Source organism: Hippocampus bargibanti, linkage group LG15 (genome assembly GCF_051943395.1).
Source record: "Hippocampus bargibanti isolate YZ-2025 linkage group LG15, ASM5194339v1, whole genome shotgun sequence".
Taxonomy (NCBI): Eukaryota; Metazoa; Chordata; class Actinopteri; order Syngnathiformes; family Syngnathidae; genus Hippocampus; species Hippocampus bargibanti.
The window spans coordinates 10457449-10470820 of record NC_142748.1 but is presented as its reverse complement, the minus strand read 5'-3'; the positions used below and the strand labels follow the sequence as shown (position 1 = coordinate 10470820).

General features: G+C 45.0%; 4 protein-coding genes and 1 non-coding gene across 9 annotated transcripts; 2 read left to right on the top strand and 3 right to left on the bottom strand.

Annotated features, from left to right (window-relative positions):
* Window positions 1-331: 331 nt before the first annotated feature.
* LOC148887779 (myosin regulatory light chain 2, skeletal muscle) lies at window positions 332-3008 on the bottom strand. Of its 2 annotated transcripts, XM_089015231.1 has the most exons (6): window positions 2871-3008; window positions 2473-2571; window positions 1612-1792; window positions 1007-1085; window positions 885-933; window positions 332-806 (listed from the first exon to the last, which is right to left on the bottom strand). In XM_089015231.1, exons 1-6 carry the CDS (start codon window positions 2871-2873, stop codon window positions 705-707), a joined length of 513 nt encoding a protein of 170 aa, XP_088871357.1. In that variant the 5' UTR covers window positions 2874-3008; the 3' UTR covers window positions 332-704. The 2 variants fall into 2 exon arrangements, with proteins under 2 accessions (XP_088871357.1, XP_088871356.1); XM_089015230.1 differs by having other exon boundaries at window positions 332-933.
* A 168-nt stretch (window positions 3009-3176) lies between these two features.
* Window positions 3177-6047, bottom strand: pheta2 (PH domain containing endocytic trafficking adaptor 2). 3 transcript variants are annotated; one of them, XR_016117465.1, is made up of 5 exons: window positions 5981-6047; window positions 5445-5557; window positions 4734-5037; window positions 3986-4648; window positions 3177-3749 (listed from the first exon to the last, which is right to left on the bottom strand). XR_016117465.1 is itself a non-coding variant. In XM_089015227.1 (4 exons), the coding sequence occupies exons 2-4, from the start codon at window positions 5523-5525 to the stop codon at window positions 4218-4220; spliced, it is 816 nt and encodes a 271-aa protein (XP_088871353.1). In that variant the 5' UTR covers window positions 5526-5557; window positions 5981-6047; the 3' UTR covers window positions 3756-4217. The 3 variants fall into 3 exon arrangements, 2 of the variants coding, with proteins under 2 accessions (XP_088871353.1, XP_088871354.1); XM_089015227.1 differs by lacking the exon at window positions 3177-3749 and having other exon boundaries at window positions 3756-4648; XM_089015228.1 differs by lacking the exons at window positions 3177-3749; window positions 5981-6047 and having other exon boundaries at window positions 3756-4648; window positions 5445-5664.
* Window positions 6048-6294: 247 nt separating this feature from the next.
* pkmyt1 (protein kinase, membrane associated tyrosine/threonine 1) lies at window positions 6295-10202 on the bottom strand. Of its 2 annotated transcripts, none has more exons than XM_089015226.1 (8): window positions 10139-10202; window positions 9325-9717; window positions 8892-9129; window positions 8405-8672; window positions 8215-8318; window positions 7925-8097; window positions 7596-7810; window positions 6295-7476 (listed from the first exon to the last, which is right to left on the bottom strand). In XM_089015226.1, the coding sequence occupies exons 2-8, from the start codon at window positions 9691-9693 to the stop codon at window positions 7155-7157; spliced, it is 1689 nt and encodes a 562-aa protein (XP_088871352.1). In that variant the 5' UTR covers window positions 9694-9717; window positions 10139-10202; the 3' UTR covers window positions 6295-7154. The 2 variants fall into 2 exon arrangements, with proteins under 2 accessions (XP_088871352.1, XP_088871351.1); XM_089015225.1 differs by having other exon boundaries at window positions 10026-10171.
* trnat-agu (transfer RNA threonine (anticodon AGU)) lies at window positions 6345-6417 on the top strand. Its single transcript has one exon. It is a non-coding gene; the product is annotated as a tRNA-Thr (tRNA).
* A 212-nt stretch (window positions 10203-10414) lies between the features above and the next one.
* Window positions 10415-12377, top strand: LOC148887775 (elongin-B-like). The gene is made up of 4 exons (XM_089015420.1): window positions 10415-10553; window positions 11076-11210; window positions 11297-11405; window positions 11547-12377. The coding sequence occupies exons 1-4, from the start codon at window positions 10551-10553 to the stop codon at window positions 11657-11659; spliced, it is 360 nt and encodes a 119-aa protein (XP_088871546.1). The 5' UTR covers window positions 10415-10550; the 3' UTR covers window positions 11660-12377.
* The last annotated feature ends 995 nt before the right edge of the window (window positions 12378-13372 follow it).

The following is a 13372-nucleotide window of genomic DNA, read 5'->3' as shown; positions in this document are numbered from 1 at the left end:
AACAAGGCGCTTGACACCATCAAAATACTTTAATATACCGTTTATTGATCCGGTGCACGTTTTTTTCTTTAGGAAAGCAAAAACACAGGAAACACACAAACGCGATGTCTGCGGTATATCTATATCTGCTGCCGTCTAGTGGAAGAGCATAGAATTACCCTGCCTTTGGGTGAAGTTGACTTGCTGGCATTGATAGATGTAAAAAAAATATCATTTTCAGACCAGTTACGTGAACTCGATAATTAGTTGTTGACTATATATGATTAGATTAGGCATGTGGCATTTTTCCCATGCGACACCCTCCCCCAAATCAAACCAAAAAGACACACTATGGTATGAAAGACTGTGGCTTTTATTTATCCTTTGTATTTTGTTACAGTGGAGACCTGGTCAGTTATAACAAGGAGGAGAATAAGAATGAGGGCAATTTCAATTGTATTTCTTTCCTTCTTCCTCCCCCTCGTCTTCAGGAGAATGGAGCAGACTATTTTCGTGCAAAACTCCCGCTCCATCTCCACAAAAGAGGGTGACTCCATTAAAAATCAACGTGAGGTCACTGTGAGTGTCTTGATAAAGGAGAAAAGTCTTTTCTTGAGTCGGCTGGGAAGCATGTGCGCGGCCTTGAAGCGGGTTGGTACGGTTGATTCGGCGTGGAAGTAAAGTGAAGCTTTCGTTTCCGTTGTTAGTTTTGCTGAGAGGCAGATTTACTCTTCCTTTTCTTCTCCGTGTGTGATGACGTAGCAGATGTTCTTGTAGTCCACGTTGCCGGCCACATCAGGGGGGAAAGCGGCCCACAGGTTGGTCATCTGGATGGATTTCAAATGGAAGAGGATGCAACATTTTTGCAAGAACGATAACATCTCACGATATACAGTATTTAGTACCTCCTCGGCAGTGAATCTGTCACATTGTGTGGTCAGCAGCTCCTCAAGGCTGAAGATGTAAAACGCATACATCAGGTTACGTTGATCCAAGATGGAGGATTGAACAAGAATGAACATCTTACAATTCCTTCTTGATGGAGCCGGTGGCCTCGGGGTCCAGGACCTTGAAAGCGCTCACGATCACGTCCTCGGGATCGGCACCTAAACGTTTGTTCCTCGTTTTAGAATGATACTTTGAAAATTCATTGCTTGGATTGCTTCAAACATACAAAAAAATGCATATTAAATCTCAATGATGTGATTGAGGTTAAAAAAAACTAATTAACTCATTCACTGCCATTCACGAATGTCTTCGGGTTTCTTTTTTGCCGATAAAGCGCTGGTCAGACCTCTGGCAATTTTCTTTCCCTTCCATGAGGGGGCAGCATTTCTGTTTTGTCCATGTTAGCGCTTAGTTACAGCTTCAGCTGTTGTTAAAGCGCTATATCAATCAATATGTATGTATTGTATTGTATTGTATTGTATTGTATTGTATTGTGCACAGCCACCCCTATTTCAAGCTCAGATAACTCCAGACACATCTTAGGAATTAACTTTTTTTGTAACGCCGTACTATATGTATATGTAGCTCTAAAACTCAATATTCTGTGGACCATGACTCAAAATTGTGGTACGTTATTCGTGACCCTAACGAGGCCTCTAAAATGGACGTGACAATCCAACAGACCCTTCAGCTTCTCGCCAAACATGGTGAGGAAGACGGTGAAGTTGATGGGCCCGCTGGCCTCCTTCACCATGGCGTCCAACTCCTCATTTTTCACGTTCAGTTGGCCCATGGTGGCCAGCACGTCTCTCAGGTCGTCTTTGCTGATGATTCCGTCTCGGTTCTGGTCGATGATGGTGAAAGCCTGCCCGTGACATACAGGACAGCTATGTCAAAAGACCCGTTCTCCGAATTACACGCGTGGCTAGCTAATATCAACTCGTAAATGTTGCCCGTCTGTCTTTGCGTACACACACGGTGAAACCAAAGACGATGACATTGGAAACCCTTGTGGACTTTGCAGCTGGTGGGCCACTTGTGTTCCCAGGGTGTTAAAATCGTTGCGGAATGCAAGCGGGTGGTATCCGTTACAGCCATCAGCCCCCTTTTATGTCATCAAACTGAACACATTGTGTCTTTTCTGAATTCAACCAATCAGACATCTAGTTTCAGACCAGCTATGTTGATAGATTTGGAGGTCTATTTGTAATGTCATGGAATCCATTATGATACACGGATAGCAGCAACGGGCTTTACGCCATACATTGTTCTGTCTTGTCATTGGATCTTTTAGCCTGCTAACTAATCATGTTGCGCTAACCGCGTACTTCTTGCTATCCTTTTCATCCGCGTTTTTTACTGTTCCGCAATCACTGAAATAGGACCGTTCCCGCTTTTATTGACTGTTAATCCCACCAACTGTTCGCCAGCATTCCAGTGCGGTCACAGAGAAGGCCGCTACCGTCCCCCTTGACATCCAGAGTCATCAGTTTTACATGTGGTCCTGCTTTGTGCGAGATAGGGGGGGGGGGGGGGGTTAGGTACCTCTTTGTACTCCTGAATCTGGCTCTGCTCAAACATGGAGAAGACGTTGGAGGATCCACCCTCACCTTGCTGCTGTCTCCTCTTGGCCTTCTTGGGTGCCTTTAGGATATAAGGTAAAACACTTGATCACATGCAGTCATCAAGAAAACATCAAATATCTAAGATGACTGAATAATCAAACTCGTGAAAAAGATATTATAGCTTTTTGCATGTCTGAATTTAGGGCTGAGTCCAATCCAAAGTGTTAAGTGGCCTGAATTTGATCCAAGATGTACGCCGGCCAAAGTCAAGACACCCACTTTTGAAAATGGAATGACCAAAGGGATAGATTCTAATGAGAAGCGATGCAATTGATGACGCAGAATACAGCCATGCCGAAACAACAGGCCAAACCTTACCATTTCTCACGTTTGTTGGGTCGTTGTTGGTCAAGAAGAGAAGCCTGCCTGCGCCAAGCCGACGTGACTGACATGCCGGCAACGGGTCTTTTTAGAGCTTATATACCGGCCGGTAGGGCGCTAACTTTAGCCTCGCCATCAGGTTTGGCAGGAAAACAGAGCTAAGGGGGAAAGTAAGAGAAAAGGGGGCGGAGCGAGGAGGTGGCGGGGTCCCTATCGCCTCACCCGTGTTCCAAAATGGGCATCCGGAGTCTTGGAATGAGGTGAATTCAATGGCAACGCACAGCCCGGGACTTTGGACTGGACATGTGTGGACTAATATGACCGTAGTCATACACAGGCTCAGCTTTCATCGGAACAACAAAGATGAGCGGGCGTGGATTGAGGCCCGAGTCCTAAGTGGCTAATGCGCCCCGCATATCCCGATATCATCACCTGTCTCTGGGATAGAGTTGATCTGTGACGGACAGATGAATAGTAGAACCCTGGAGGATTTAGAAACAGCCGTGAAATTTGAAAACTGATAGACTTTGGTTCCTCGCCAGGCATGGCACGCGACAACGGGGCCATTGATGCCACTTGGAAATGTCAAGAAGTATACAAAGTATGGAACACGTCTCTCGAAATTGTCAAATGGCACTTGATGTGTCGCAGAATGGCCGGAAGGAAACCCCCCAACTCCTTATACGAACTGGACTCGGAGCCCACGATCATGCTAACGCGCAGCTAAGGTCGGTACGGCGAGTCCAAAGTGAAGCCACGCGACCTCTCGGGCTGACGCGTCCTGAAATTGTTGACCTTGAAAAGGATTCAGTTCGGTTTTAAGCGCCGCAAATGGCCAAAGTGTTGGCTGAAGGTCATCGGCTCACTTGGAGCATGCTGAAGGTGAAAAGAGAGAGAGAAAGAACATTAAAAACAAGACAGCTGGACACACCGAAATAGCTATGGTCGACCTCAACGCCACCCCAACGCCGCCATTTTCTTTCTCAACCATTGAGAAAAAAATACACGTGTTTTTTTTGACAGTGGACAATTGTATTTTGGTAAAAAAAAAACACTAACAATTAATTATACAGTACATTTGGTCACATGAGTTGTTAAAGAGATACACGCACCGATACGTTGGTTTCAAACAGCGTCCATGCTCCAGTCTTGTTGGTCATTCAGTCGGAGAGAAGGAACATTGCTTTGAACCTTCAGATCCAAGTCACAAAGCTTCATGATCCGAACCCCAAGCCACTGAGAATCCAGATTAGAGTTCCTTCAAAGGTTCTCTGCGGGAGCCATTTGCTAATGCTACACTGAAAGCACATCTTTTTCCAAATGCTATTTTGAAAATGGATGGATTTATTCCAAATTACTCAAATCGATTAAGTTTTCCTGGAGTGCCACAGGGCCCGCTCGTCCCTTTCTTGACCAATCAGCAATGAGGTCCTTGACTTCCTTTCCAAAATCAGCGTGCATTTTGCTAAACTCCTGGCAGGTGCCCGAACACACCGCCGACCAGTCTCCCGTGGGCGGGGCCGGGCCGCTAATCGGCGTTACGTTTGCGCTCCTCTTGGGCCACAGTTTGGGGGACTTCTTCACGGTGGATTTGAGGTTAACGGTCAGAGTTTGCAGCGTGGAGATGGAGCTCACGCTGAGGGATGCGGCCTCAGCTCCAGCTGGATTCCGCGTCAACGTGGACGACTGTGGGATGATTTCGCCACCCACGTTTGGGAAAGTGGTGGCGGCGGCGGCACCGTTGGCGGGGTCGCTGAACAAAGCCGCTAATGTTTCTGAGGTCACAAATAAGAAGGAAATGTTTCACGCTCAATTTATGAGAATAGATATCCTAAAATATTGCCTAGCGATGGTTCTCACCTTTGTACTTCTTCTCCAGGTCCATCACGAGGAGAGATAAGTAGCCGTGATTGGCCGAGAGGAGGGCTTTAATCCAGCTCTCCTGGCTTTCCTGGTCCTCGGCGGCAAACTTGTAAGTGCGCAAGCCCGGCTCGCTCCACACCAAGGAAAAAGCAAATTTCTCCTCAGACTCGCACAGCTGGACGGTGCAGCCTTCCAGAACAATGACTCCGATGAGGTCCCGGTCATCCGGGTGGTCCTTGTAGAAGAGGAGGTTCCCCTTCAGAACAAACCAACGCTTGTGATAGGAAGGCCTGATGTCACCCTGCAGAACAATAATGTCGGTTAGTCTGAGTTTTACGCAACAGGAAGCTGAGAGACAACTTATTCTGCTTTATTATAATTGGGAAAAAAATAATTGCTAGCAGAGTTAACTTCATGACCTGATGGAGGTCAGATGCGGTGAAGTTTGCTGCCACCATTTTGTGGCACAGAGAAGTGAAGGTGCGCAATGCAAAAAAAAAAACCACACTATATAAAAAAAGATCGGTTGTAACAGCTAAAAAGCTAGTTGGGCACTTGCAGGTTAAGGTAACGCTGCATGAAAATGATTTGGGAAAGTCTATTATGAGTGCTATTATTGATTTAATGAGTCATTAATTCTCTTGCAAAATTAATGATTTGAAGAAAATTAATCAAAAAGCAGTTCTTTACATGCACAATGTAGTTTACCTTCTTATAGAGATACCCTTCTTTGTCCACTGGTGAGTTGCTCGATTCCAAGTAGGAAATAATCTTCTCATCTATCTTCATTTCATCACATCACAGGACGATCAGCGCCGAACCTGTTGCGACATGACCAAGAATTGCAACACATTAGTCCATTTCTTCACAAAAGAAGCTAGAAAAAAAAAAGTTTTACAGCTTGCAGTTGTGAATAAGTAATACAGTAATAACACACTGAATGTTTGCGTTCAAGCCGGAAATTGTGTTTTTCCTCTTTTGCACCAACCAGTATTCTTTCTACATTTGGCATGTTTTATTGTCATGTTTGTTTTGGATGTTTTTTTCCCCATTTTTCAAATTGTGAACTAAAGTTCCGCGAAGGACAACTTTCGAAGGGTGTCGCAACAAGTCTCGTGAAAAATAGAACTACGCCATCGACGGTGTGTAAGTTAACCGTAACTATCCGGACATTGTCTTATCCATAAAAATTGACATTTAGGAATTTTGTTGGCACCGGTTCATAGTTGTTTATGGAAACTCACCTGCGGGAAGGACGAAAGTGTAGTTCGGTTTCGTGCTGAGGTGTGAGCACATTACTTCCGGGTTGTGAAGCTTACTGTGTGGAGAAAATGAAAACAGCCACAAAATAGAAGAAAAAAAACATGCACGTTCTTTGTCATTTTGTCAATTAAATTGTTCCTTGGACAACTATTTAACTCTAGCTTGAAGTAAAGTGTTTCATCAATAATACTTAAAGTACCAAATGGCAACACCAAAATGGCGTATTCACCTCCTTGCTTTATGAATAATTTACACAGTATTTTTTTTTCGGCCGCAGATAAAATAACAAAATCCATTTCGCAAGGGTTGTCAGTAATATTTAATGGATTTCATGCAGCTACACAAGGCCTTGTAGCTCAGTGGTTAGAGCACTGGTCTAGTAAACCAGGGGTCATGAGTTCAATTCTCATCAAGGCCTCACTGAAACAGTTCCCAAATGCCTTTTACATCAGACAAAACTAATTTTGAAAGCAAACTAAGTTCTTCTCCAGAGGTGGCCCTCCTGGCTCAGTGAAATTTTGTCGTCAGGCATTGGCATGCCTGATCAATTCTAAATTCGGATGTGCGATGTATCGGAAGTAACTGAAAATCTCCAGTATGCTGTCATCCGAGACGTGTCTCTCTGTGTGCAGGTGATAAGTTATTGCACATGGTCTCCATGTATTAAGCCTAGAGGCAAAAGTAGCAGGGGCTTGTCTGTTTTTATTCTGGAATTAGAAAGAAGCCTTCTGTCTCCCTGGAGCAATTTGTGGATCTTAAAGTGCCTTTTCAGACTTTTCCGCCCGATTGAAGCTCTTCCCCCATTGGCTAGTAGTTGCAAATGTTGTCTGTTGGTAAATTTGCCCTTTACTCTCAGCTGCTGGTCACATTGAAAAAGATTGCCGTTTCTCATAACGGCGATCAACAAGACAAACAGTCAATCTTTTGGGGGGCAAAACACACAGTTCAAGTAACACACACAAAACGATAAATATCAATATTCAACAATACTCAACAAATAATTGCACTTTAGGGAACACAAAGCATGCATTCAAAGTGTGATTCGCCACCTTTTACACGCTCGGTTATGAAAAATGGTAGAAGCAGCGCATTCAACAAAGGAGTGGATGTGTTCTGTTTGGGCTCCAATGCAGTCCAAAAAATACTGTCAGACTGTCACAACGATGCCTCCGTGTCCATTTCCTCAAAGAGACACAGCAAGTTTTTGCGTCCGACACCGGGCAGGTCATCCGAACGGCTTCGGTTGCGATTGCGGCGTTGTGGAGATCGTCTGGGCCGCCTGGAGTCCAGACGATCAGTGTGACTTGGGGTGTGGGAGGTCTGCCTGGATGAGGCGTTGGAGTAGACGTTGGAAGGTTGCCGGGCCTCGTTGGATGGCGACCACTCGAATGGATCCAGGCGGGGACTCCGGTTATTGTAGTCAGGAGAATATTGGAGAGGAGTGGACGTATTTTTCAAAGCCAGTGGGGAGTTCATCCTGTTAGGGAAGAGCCCAAACTTAAAAAGCTTCAAACTTATTGGTGACGTTTTAAATGCTGAACGGCAGATATGACGGGGAGATCCCAGAAAAGATTAAAAAAATGCAAATAGTCTGACCTGTCCGAGAACCTGGGGGAATTCCCCGGTCCCACGGATTCCACAGGAAACATCTCGTCGTCTTCTGAGCTGTCAGCGTGCGAGCCACGCGGGGGGAGTGTTACCTCCCCATCCCAGTTCTCTTTGGGAGGTGTGCAGGGTTCCGTCTTGCTCCAGCCGGAAAAGATGGGCAGGTAAAGTGAAGAGAAAATTCGCAGACCAAAGTTTACCACCACCTGGAAACAGAAGCCACCAGCAGAATATCCACGCAAAATCAACCAGATTCTTCCATGCATTGTCCGTCGGGCATTTCAGACAGCGGGCCGCCGTGAACCCAAATCCAAAATTACCCGGCAGAAGAAGGCCAAAGTCAGCATGGTTTCTGTAAAAATAAGATACGCGTGTCTCTTCCATCTGTGCTTCCTCACTGCGGGCAGTGCGAGAAGCTCTGGCACCGTCGGTCTCTCAGAAGGCTCTGGAGAAAGCATCATCCCAAGAACATTGTGAAGGTCTCTGGAAAGCCCTGTAGACAGAAATGTCACAAAATCGCTATTGTGAGACAAATAAAGGATTTGGTATTTTTATTATAATTACAAATTAAAAACATATCTGGGGAAGGGTGGGGGTGCAGTAAACCTACCCGTCGCGACCTCAGGGAGGTGCCCATGTCGGAGTTGCTGCCAGCCCTCCCCACCATTGGGGACCTGGATATTGCACGCAAGCTCCAGAATGGAAACACCCAAACTATAAAGTAAACAATAAGGCGCCGTGAGGCACATCTGCCAAAAAGCGTGACTTTTCTTATGGACGGCGTGCCAAGATTTCTGCACCTGAAAACATCCGCGGCGGGTCCATACTCTCCCCGGAGGAGCTCAGGAGCCATATACCTGGGATCTCCTCCGGGGTCATCTTCTCTCACTTTCTCCATCTTGTTTTCTTTGAGCTCCAGCAGAAGTCCAAAGTCGCCCAGTTTGAGGCGCCCGGAAGCCGTGACCAACACGTTGGAGGGCTTCAGGTCCATGTGAACGAAACTGCGAGAGTGCAGGTGGTCCAGAGCTGAGAGGAGGTCACACAAGTACCCCCATGCCGCACGCTCATCTGTGTTGACCGGGAAAAGAATGACACATCCGTGGTGTCAAAATTGAAGTCTTGACTAGCGCTGAGAAAAAAATTAAAATAAAAACAAAATATGGCCAGTAGATGGCAGCCTTGGATCTCTTTGAGATCACCCATATCAAAACGATGCAGAAGCTAACCAACATCCAGTCCAAAGAATGTCCCAAAATGGAGAAAAGATGACGTGCAGATGGCCCCTACCGTTACCAGGAGTCTGGCTCTCTGCGTGAAGCAGCAAATTGGTATGGCATAGTTCCGTCTGGATGTACAAGCGACCGCACTCCTCCCAGGCTGCGAGCAAATTGAGGATGTGAGGGTGCGGGCAGACTCGCTCGTGGTTTCGAGCCTCCCTCACTTTGCGGTGGCGGTCATTGTTGCCCCTGTAGCGATTGAGCGAGCGTTTGACAGCATACAGGCGGCCATCTTTGTTATTTTGAACCTGGGAAAGAAAAGATGGTGGCAAAATTACACGGGTGGCGTTTTAACCATGAAATGAAGATTCGGCTAATCTCAAGAAAGAGCTGCATTGTACATCTGTTTTGCCAATCAATATCCTCCATCTTTATAAAGCTGCAAACTACCATTTTAACTTCTTGAAGTTCTACTTAATGTCACCCATTCACACCACAATCACCTTGTAGACTTCACCAAAAGAACCTCTTCCGAGTAGGTCCAGCGTAGTGAAACATTGATTGAAATAAGACTGCTGCTTTTTGGGGTCGTACGCAGATTCTAGAGGAGCCAGGTGGCTGAGCGAATAAGACAGGGGCGTCCAGGGGGACGCTTTTTGCGGGAAGAAGCGGCTCACGGAGAGAGACTCCTTTGACGGCGTCAACGGCGGCAGAGAATGCGACAAGTGTTCAGTGTTGGAGACAGAAGAGTTGGACGATGACGAGGAGAAAGGGTGGCGACGCTTTTTCAAGGAGAAGGACTGTTCCGCATGTGCAAAGTGGATGGGGAGTGGGAGAACTCTGGTCCCTCCGGTATCCACGGTTGGTAACATTGTGCCTTCTCAATGGTCAATGATCTGAGAAGGTAAAAACAAATGTAGACATTCTGTGAATTTTAAAACAATACAGTGTGGATAGTGGTTTTAAACCTAGTATCGATACTGGTATCTGCTGGCATCAATGTGGGATTTCACATAAAATAAGCGATTCTGTGCTGAAATAACCATTTGGATGCTTTTCCACGGCATGCAACAGACTGAAGTACATGTATATAGTAAAGTGCAATGCATGTATCCTAACTTTACAAAATTCAATTAATAGGAAAATGGAATTGCAGTACGGAAATAGGACTGACGAAAATACATCATAGACGTTTACAACTTACACCCGGGATCGTTGACGTGGAGTGTAGCAAATTGTCAATGTTAGTGTCTTCATAAACGTAAGTAACGTTTTATGGTCCTTTGGGTGTATGTACAAATAAATTCCATTTCATACTTAGCATAATCCAGGATAAATATATACAGTTCGCATTCGAAGCAGGCGCCCACCGAGTCCTCAAATCATTCGTGTTATGATGAATCCCACTTGATTTCTCGGCAGGACACGCCTAGCTGACATATGATTGGCAGAAAAACGCAAGGAGATGCATTATAATTGGCTTGCAGCAGCCAATCAAATTGATTGAAGGGCGTATCCTGCCTAGAACTTCAGTGGGATTAGACTTTGTCAACACACCGAATAGATCGCGCCAAATTCCGAAATCTGACTTCAGCAAAGATGCGCATTGGTGTTTCGTGAATTTCGCGTACACATTTTATTTGCCGTAAAGTTGCGCATGCGCTATGAACCCGGGGCTTCTGCTGCACTCCAGGGCTGGCGCGTCGTGCTAGCTGGCTGATCATTTAAAATGGTAAGTGGGTTTATTTTTATCACATTTTGTTATCATTTCTCCTTTGTGATCTTTCACGGAAGTGAACCTCACGTGGTAGGTATCAAGATCAAGTCGCTGTTGTCCTTTAAAAAGGGTGATAAACAGTCATCCTATGCTAAATTTGCTGTGTTAGCTTCCAGCTTCCCATCTACAAATATAGGGAGGTAATTTACCCCGGCTAACCTTGGGAATGATGTCATTCCAGTTGAATTAAATACTTCACCGATGAAAATAGAAGCCCATAAAACGCTGGCGTTTGTGTCCAAAGTTAGTAACAGTCACGCCTTAAGTTTTTTTTGTTTGTTTACTTGTGAACTGCATCTCAGCATTTAACTCATGATATCTAGCCATTGAATTCATGTCAGAATCTGTGTGTTTTCTGAACTCGACACCATCAACATTAATTTCCCCATCAAACTCACCAAATGTTAGGATAACTTTCACTGTGTCATTTTGAAGCTTTGACGTCTCCTTTTCAGAGTCATTTGTTTCTCGTTCCAGGATGTGTTTTTAATGATCCGGCGTCACAAGACCACCATCTTCACAGACGCCAAGGAGTCCACCACAGTCTATGAGTTAAAGCGTATAGTCGAGGGTATTCTCAAGAGACCGCCGGAGGACCAGCGGCTCTACAAGGTGAATTAACCGCCTTTCCCAAAATCTGGATCGTGAATAACGCAAAATAATTTGATGACTGACTGATTTCCATTGTGACTTGACAGGATGAGCAGTTGCTGGATGACAACAAAACGCTAGGAGACAGCGGATTCACCAACCAGACTGCCAGACCACAGGCACCGGCGACTGTTGGTCTGGCTTTTCGAGTCAATGGTATGTTAACAGCATGAAAAAAATAAAAATAAATCTCTGGCTCACTGTCATCCAAAGGCACCGCGGTTGAATACTTGTTATTGTAAAAAAAAAATCTAAACAACAAATAAACAAATAAAAATATCTTCCGTAACCCCCTAGACGAAATGTTTGAGCAGCTGCACATCGAGGCCTTCTCCAGCCCCCCAGAACTCCCCGATGTGATGAAACCTCAGGACTCCAGTAGCACTGCCAATGAACAAGCCGTGCAGTGATGCCATGCGACGCCATTGTGGAAGTGGGGTGTGTGTGTGAGTGCGGATTAACTGCAGCGAAGACGTAGTAGGGTGGAGGATATGTAGCGTCATTTCAGTTGATGAATCGCGACATTGTAGGTAACGGCGCCCGTCCATGTTATCTTCATGCTATCATCGCAGCACCCCTTCGCCTCCCAATTGGCTTCACGTGTCAGGTTTTTGGGTAAATATGATTTCTGATTGGGCTCTGCTGGTTCATTTTGGAATGCGTGTGTGTGCGAAACGTATGCTAATTATAATATTTTTGGAAAAAGTGCAAGTGTACTTTTTCAAAGTAACCTGCATGGGTAAGGAGTGTGGTGTGTAAACGGGGGCAAATTGCATGACCCGAGGGCTTGATCTTCACCCAAACGGATGAACGCGCGTCCTAGTTTTCTTATATCGTGTCTTCCAGTTACGTCCGTTTGGTTTCTCGTCTCCCACCAAGAAATTAATTTTGTCAGAGTTATCGTCATGCTTTGTTCGGTGCACATATCGTCACTTATGTCTCTACTTTGTACATTTCCCGAGACCAAAGGCCGGACACCAGAGAAAAGTTCTTTTTAGAGATTTTTTTCTTCTTGGCCATAAACGTCTGGAAATTGTTTTGTCACATCATCCTTTGTCAGCACCTTTCCCCACATAAATACCCTGTAACTGTGAGCTTGCTTAATTAAAGGTTTTTCGTTTTTTTACACTTCTGTCAATTTATTCCCTCCACCTTCAAATATTATCTAAGAGGAATACTCCGGCGTCTCTCCCAGCTGACTCGAAGTGGGAGGCGGGCTACACCGGGACTGGTCGCCGGCCAATCGCATGGTGCATCCAGAAGAAATTCATATTGACAACTAAGAAAGTAATCTGTGAAAATGAAAAAAAAAACTCATACCAGCATGGGGAGAATATGCAAAGTATACCAATTAGTAGAAAAAAATTGAGTACAATTTTGGCACCAAATGTAAAACAAGAGGAGCGATAAGCACGTGGAGAAATTTACATTTCCCAGCAGCAAAAACAAAATAAAGGAGCTGCTGTAAAGGCAGTAATTATTGCAGCGCCATTTTGAAGTAAAAAACAACAACTAAATAATGTGGCATGACGCAAAAGACTCATGCAATCTTAAACTAGATGAAATCGGAGAGGATCAAAGTGTCCTTTTCACCAGTGGATCAGGGACGTCATGGTGAAATGTGCACGTCTGCTACAAGCTGAATGTTGAAAGCAAACATGACGCTGAAGCATCTGTTGGTGAAAAGAAATTGTCACCCATAAATCCGCTTCAATTCCAAGCTGCGGCAGTTCCACAACGGCTTTTTGCTGGAGTAGCGGTGTGGAACTCCATCGTGACATAACCTTCAAATGCAGCAATGTGGTAAGCATTTAACAAGACAACGGCTTTTTGCTGGAGTAGCGGTGTGGAACTCCATCGTGACATAACCTTCAAATGCAGCAATGTGGTAAGCATTTAACAAGTACAAAAAAAAACAAGTAAAATAAACAATCCTGATGGTTTTATCTTAAAAACGAGTACATCTAAGTATAAGTGACACAAAAAAAGACATGTTTCTATTTCGCGGATGGACTCTTTGAAACGTTTCCCGAATTGAAACCCTGAATTACGGCGCATGATGACATAAATGCAAGTTTTCCCTGACAGTAACATGTGCAGTTCGTCTGCAGTGCCACTTAAAA

What these genes read in the sequence shown, in the direction of transcription:
- pheta2 (XM_089015227.1), bottom strand. Translation starts at nt 5,525, where the DNA reads ATGAAGATAGATGAGAAGATTATTTCCTACTTGGAATCGAGCAACTCA. An exon ending in AAGGGTATCTCTATAAGAAG is followed by an intron (nt 5,038 to 5,444) that starts GTAAACTACATT and finishes ATTGTTCTGCAG; the next exon opens with GGTGACATCAGGCCTTCCTA. An exon ending in CCTGGAGAAGAAGTACAAAG is followed by an intron (nt 4,649 to 4,733) that starts GTGAGAACCATC and finishes TTGTGACCTCAG; the next exon opens with AAACATTAGCGGCTTTGTTC.
- pkmyt1 (XM_089015226.1), bottom strand. Translation starts at nt 9,693, where the DNA reads ATGTTACCAACCGTGGATACCGGAGGGACCAGAGTTCTCCCACTCCCC. An exon ending in CTTTTGGTGAAGTCTACAAG is followed by an intron (nt 9,130 to 9,324) that starts GTGATTGTGGTG and finishes TTTCTTTCCCAG; the next exon opens with GTTCAAAATAACAAAGATGG. An exon ending in TCCCCCAGGTTCTCGGACAG is followed by an intron (nt 7,477 to 7,595) that starts GTCAGACTATTT and finishes CTTCCCTAACAG; the next exon opens with GATGAACTCCCCACTGGCTT.
- LOC148887775 (XM_089015420.1), top strand. An exon ending in AGGACCAGCGGCTCTACAAG is followed by an intron (nt 11,211 to 11,296) that starts GTGAATTAACCG and finishes GTGACTTGACAG; the next exon opens with GATGAGCAGTTGCTGGATGA. An exon ending in TCTGGCTTTTCGAGTCAATG is followed by an intron (nt 11,406 to 11,546) that starts GTATGTTAACAG and finishes GTAACCCCCTAG; the next exon opens with ACGAAATGTTTGAGCAGCTG.
- LOC148887779 (XM_089015230.1), bottom strand. An exon ending in AGATTCAGGAGTACAAAGAG is followed by an intron (nt 1,793 to 2,472) that starts GTACCTAACCCC and finishes TGTCACGGGCAG; the next exon opens with GCTTTCACCATCATCGACCA. An exon ending in GTTTGGCGAGAAGCTGAAGG is followed by an intron (nt 1,086 to 1,611) that starts GTCTGTTGGATT and finishes ACAAACGTTTAG; the next exon opens with GTGCCGATCCCGAGGACGTG.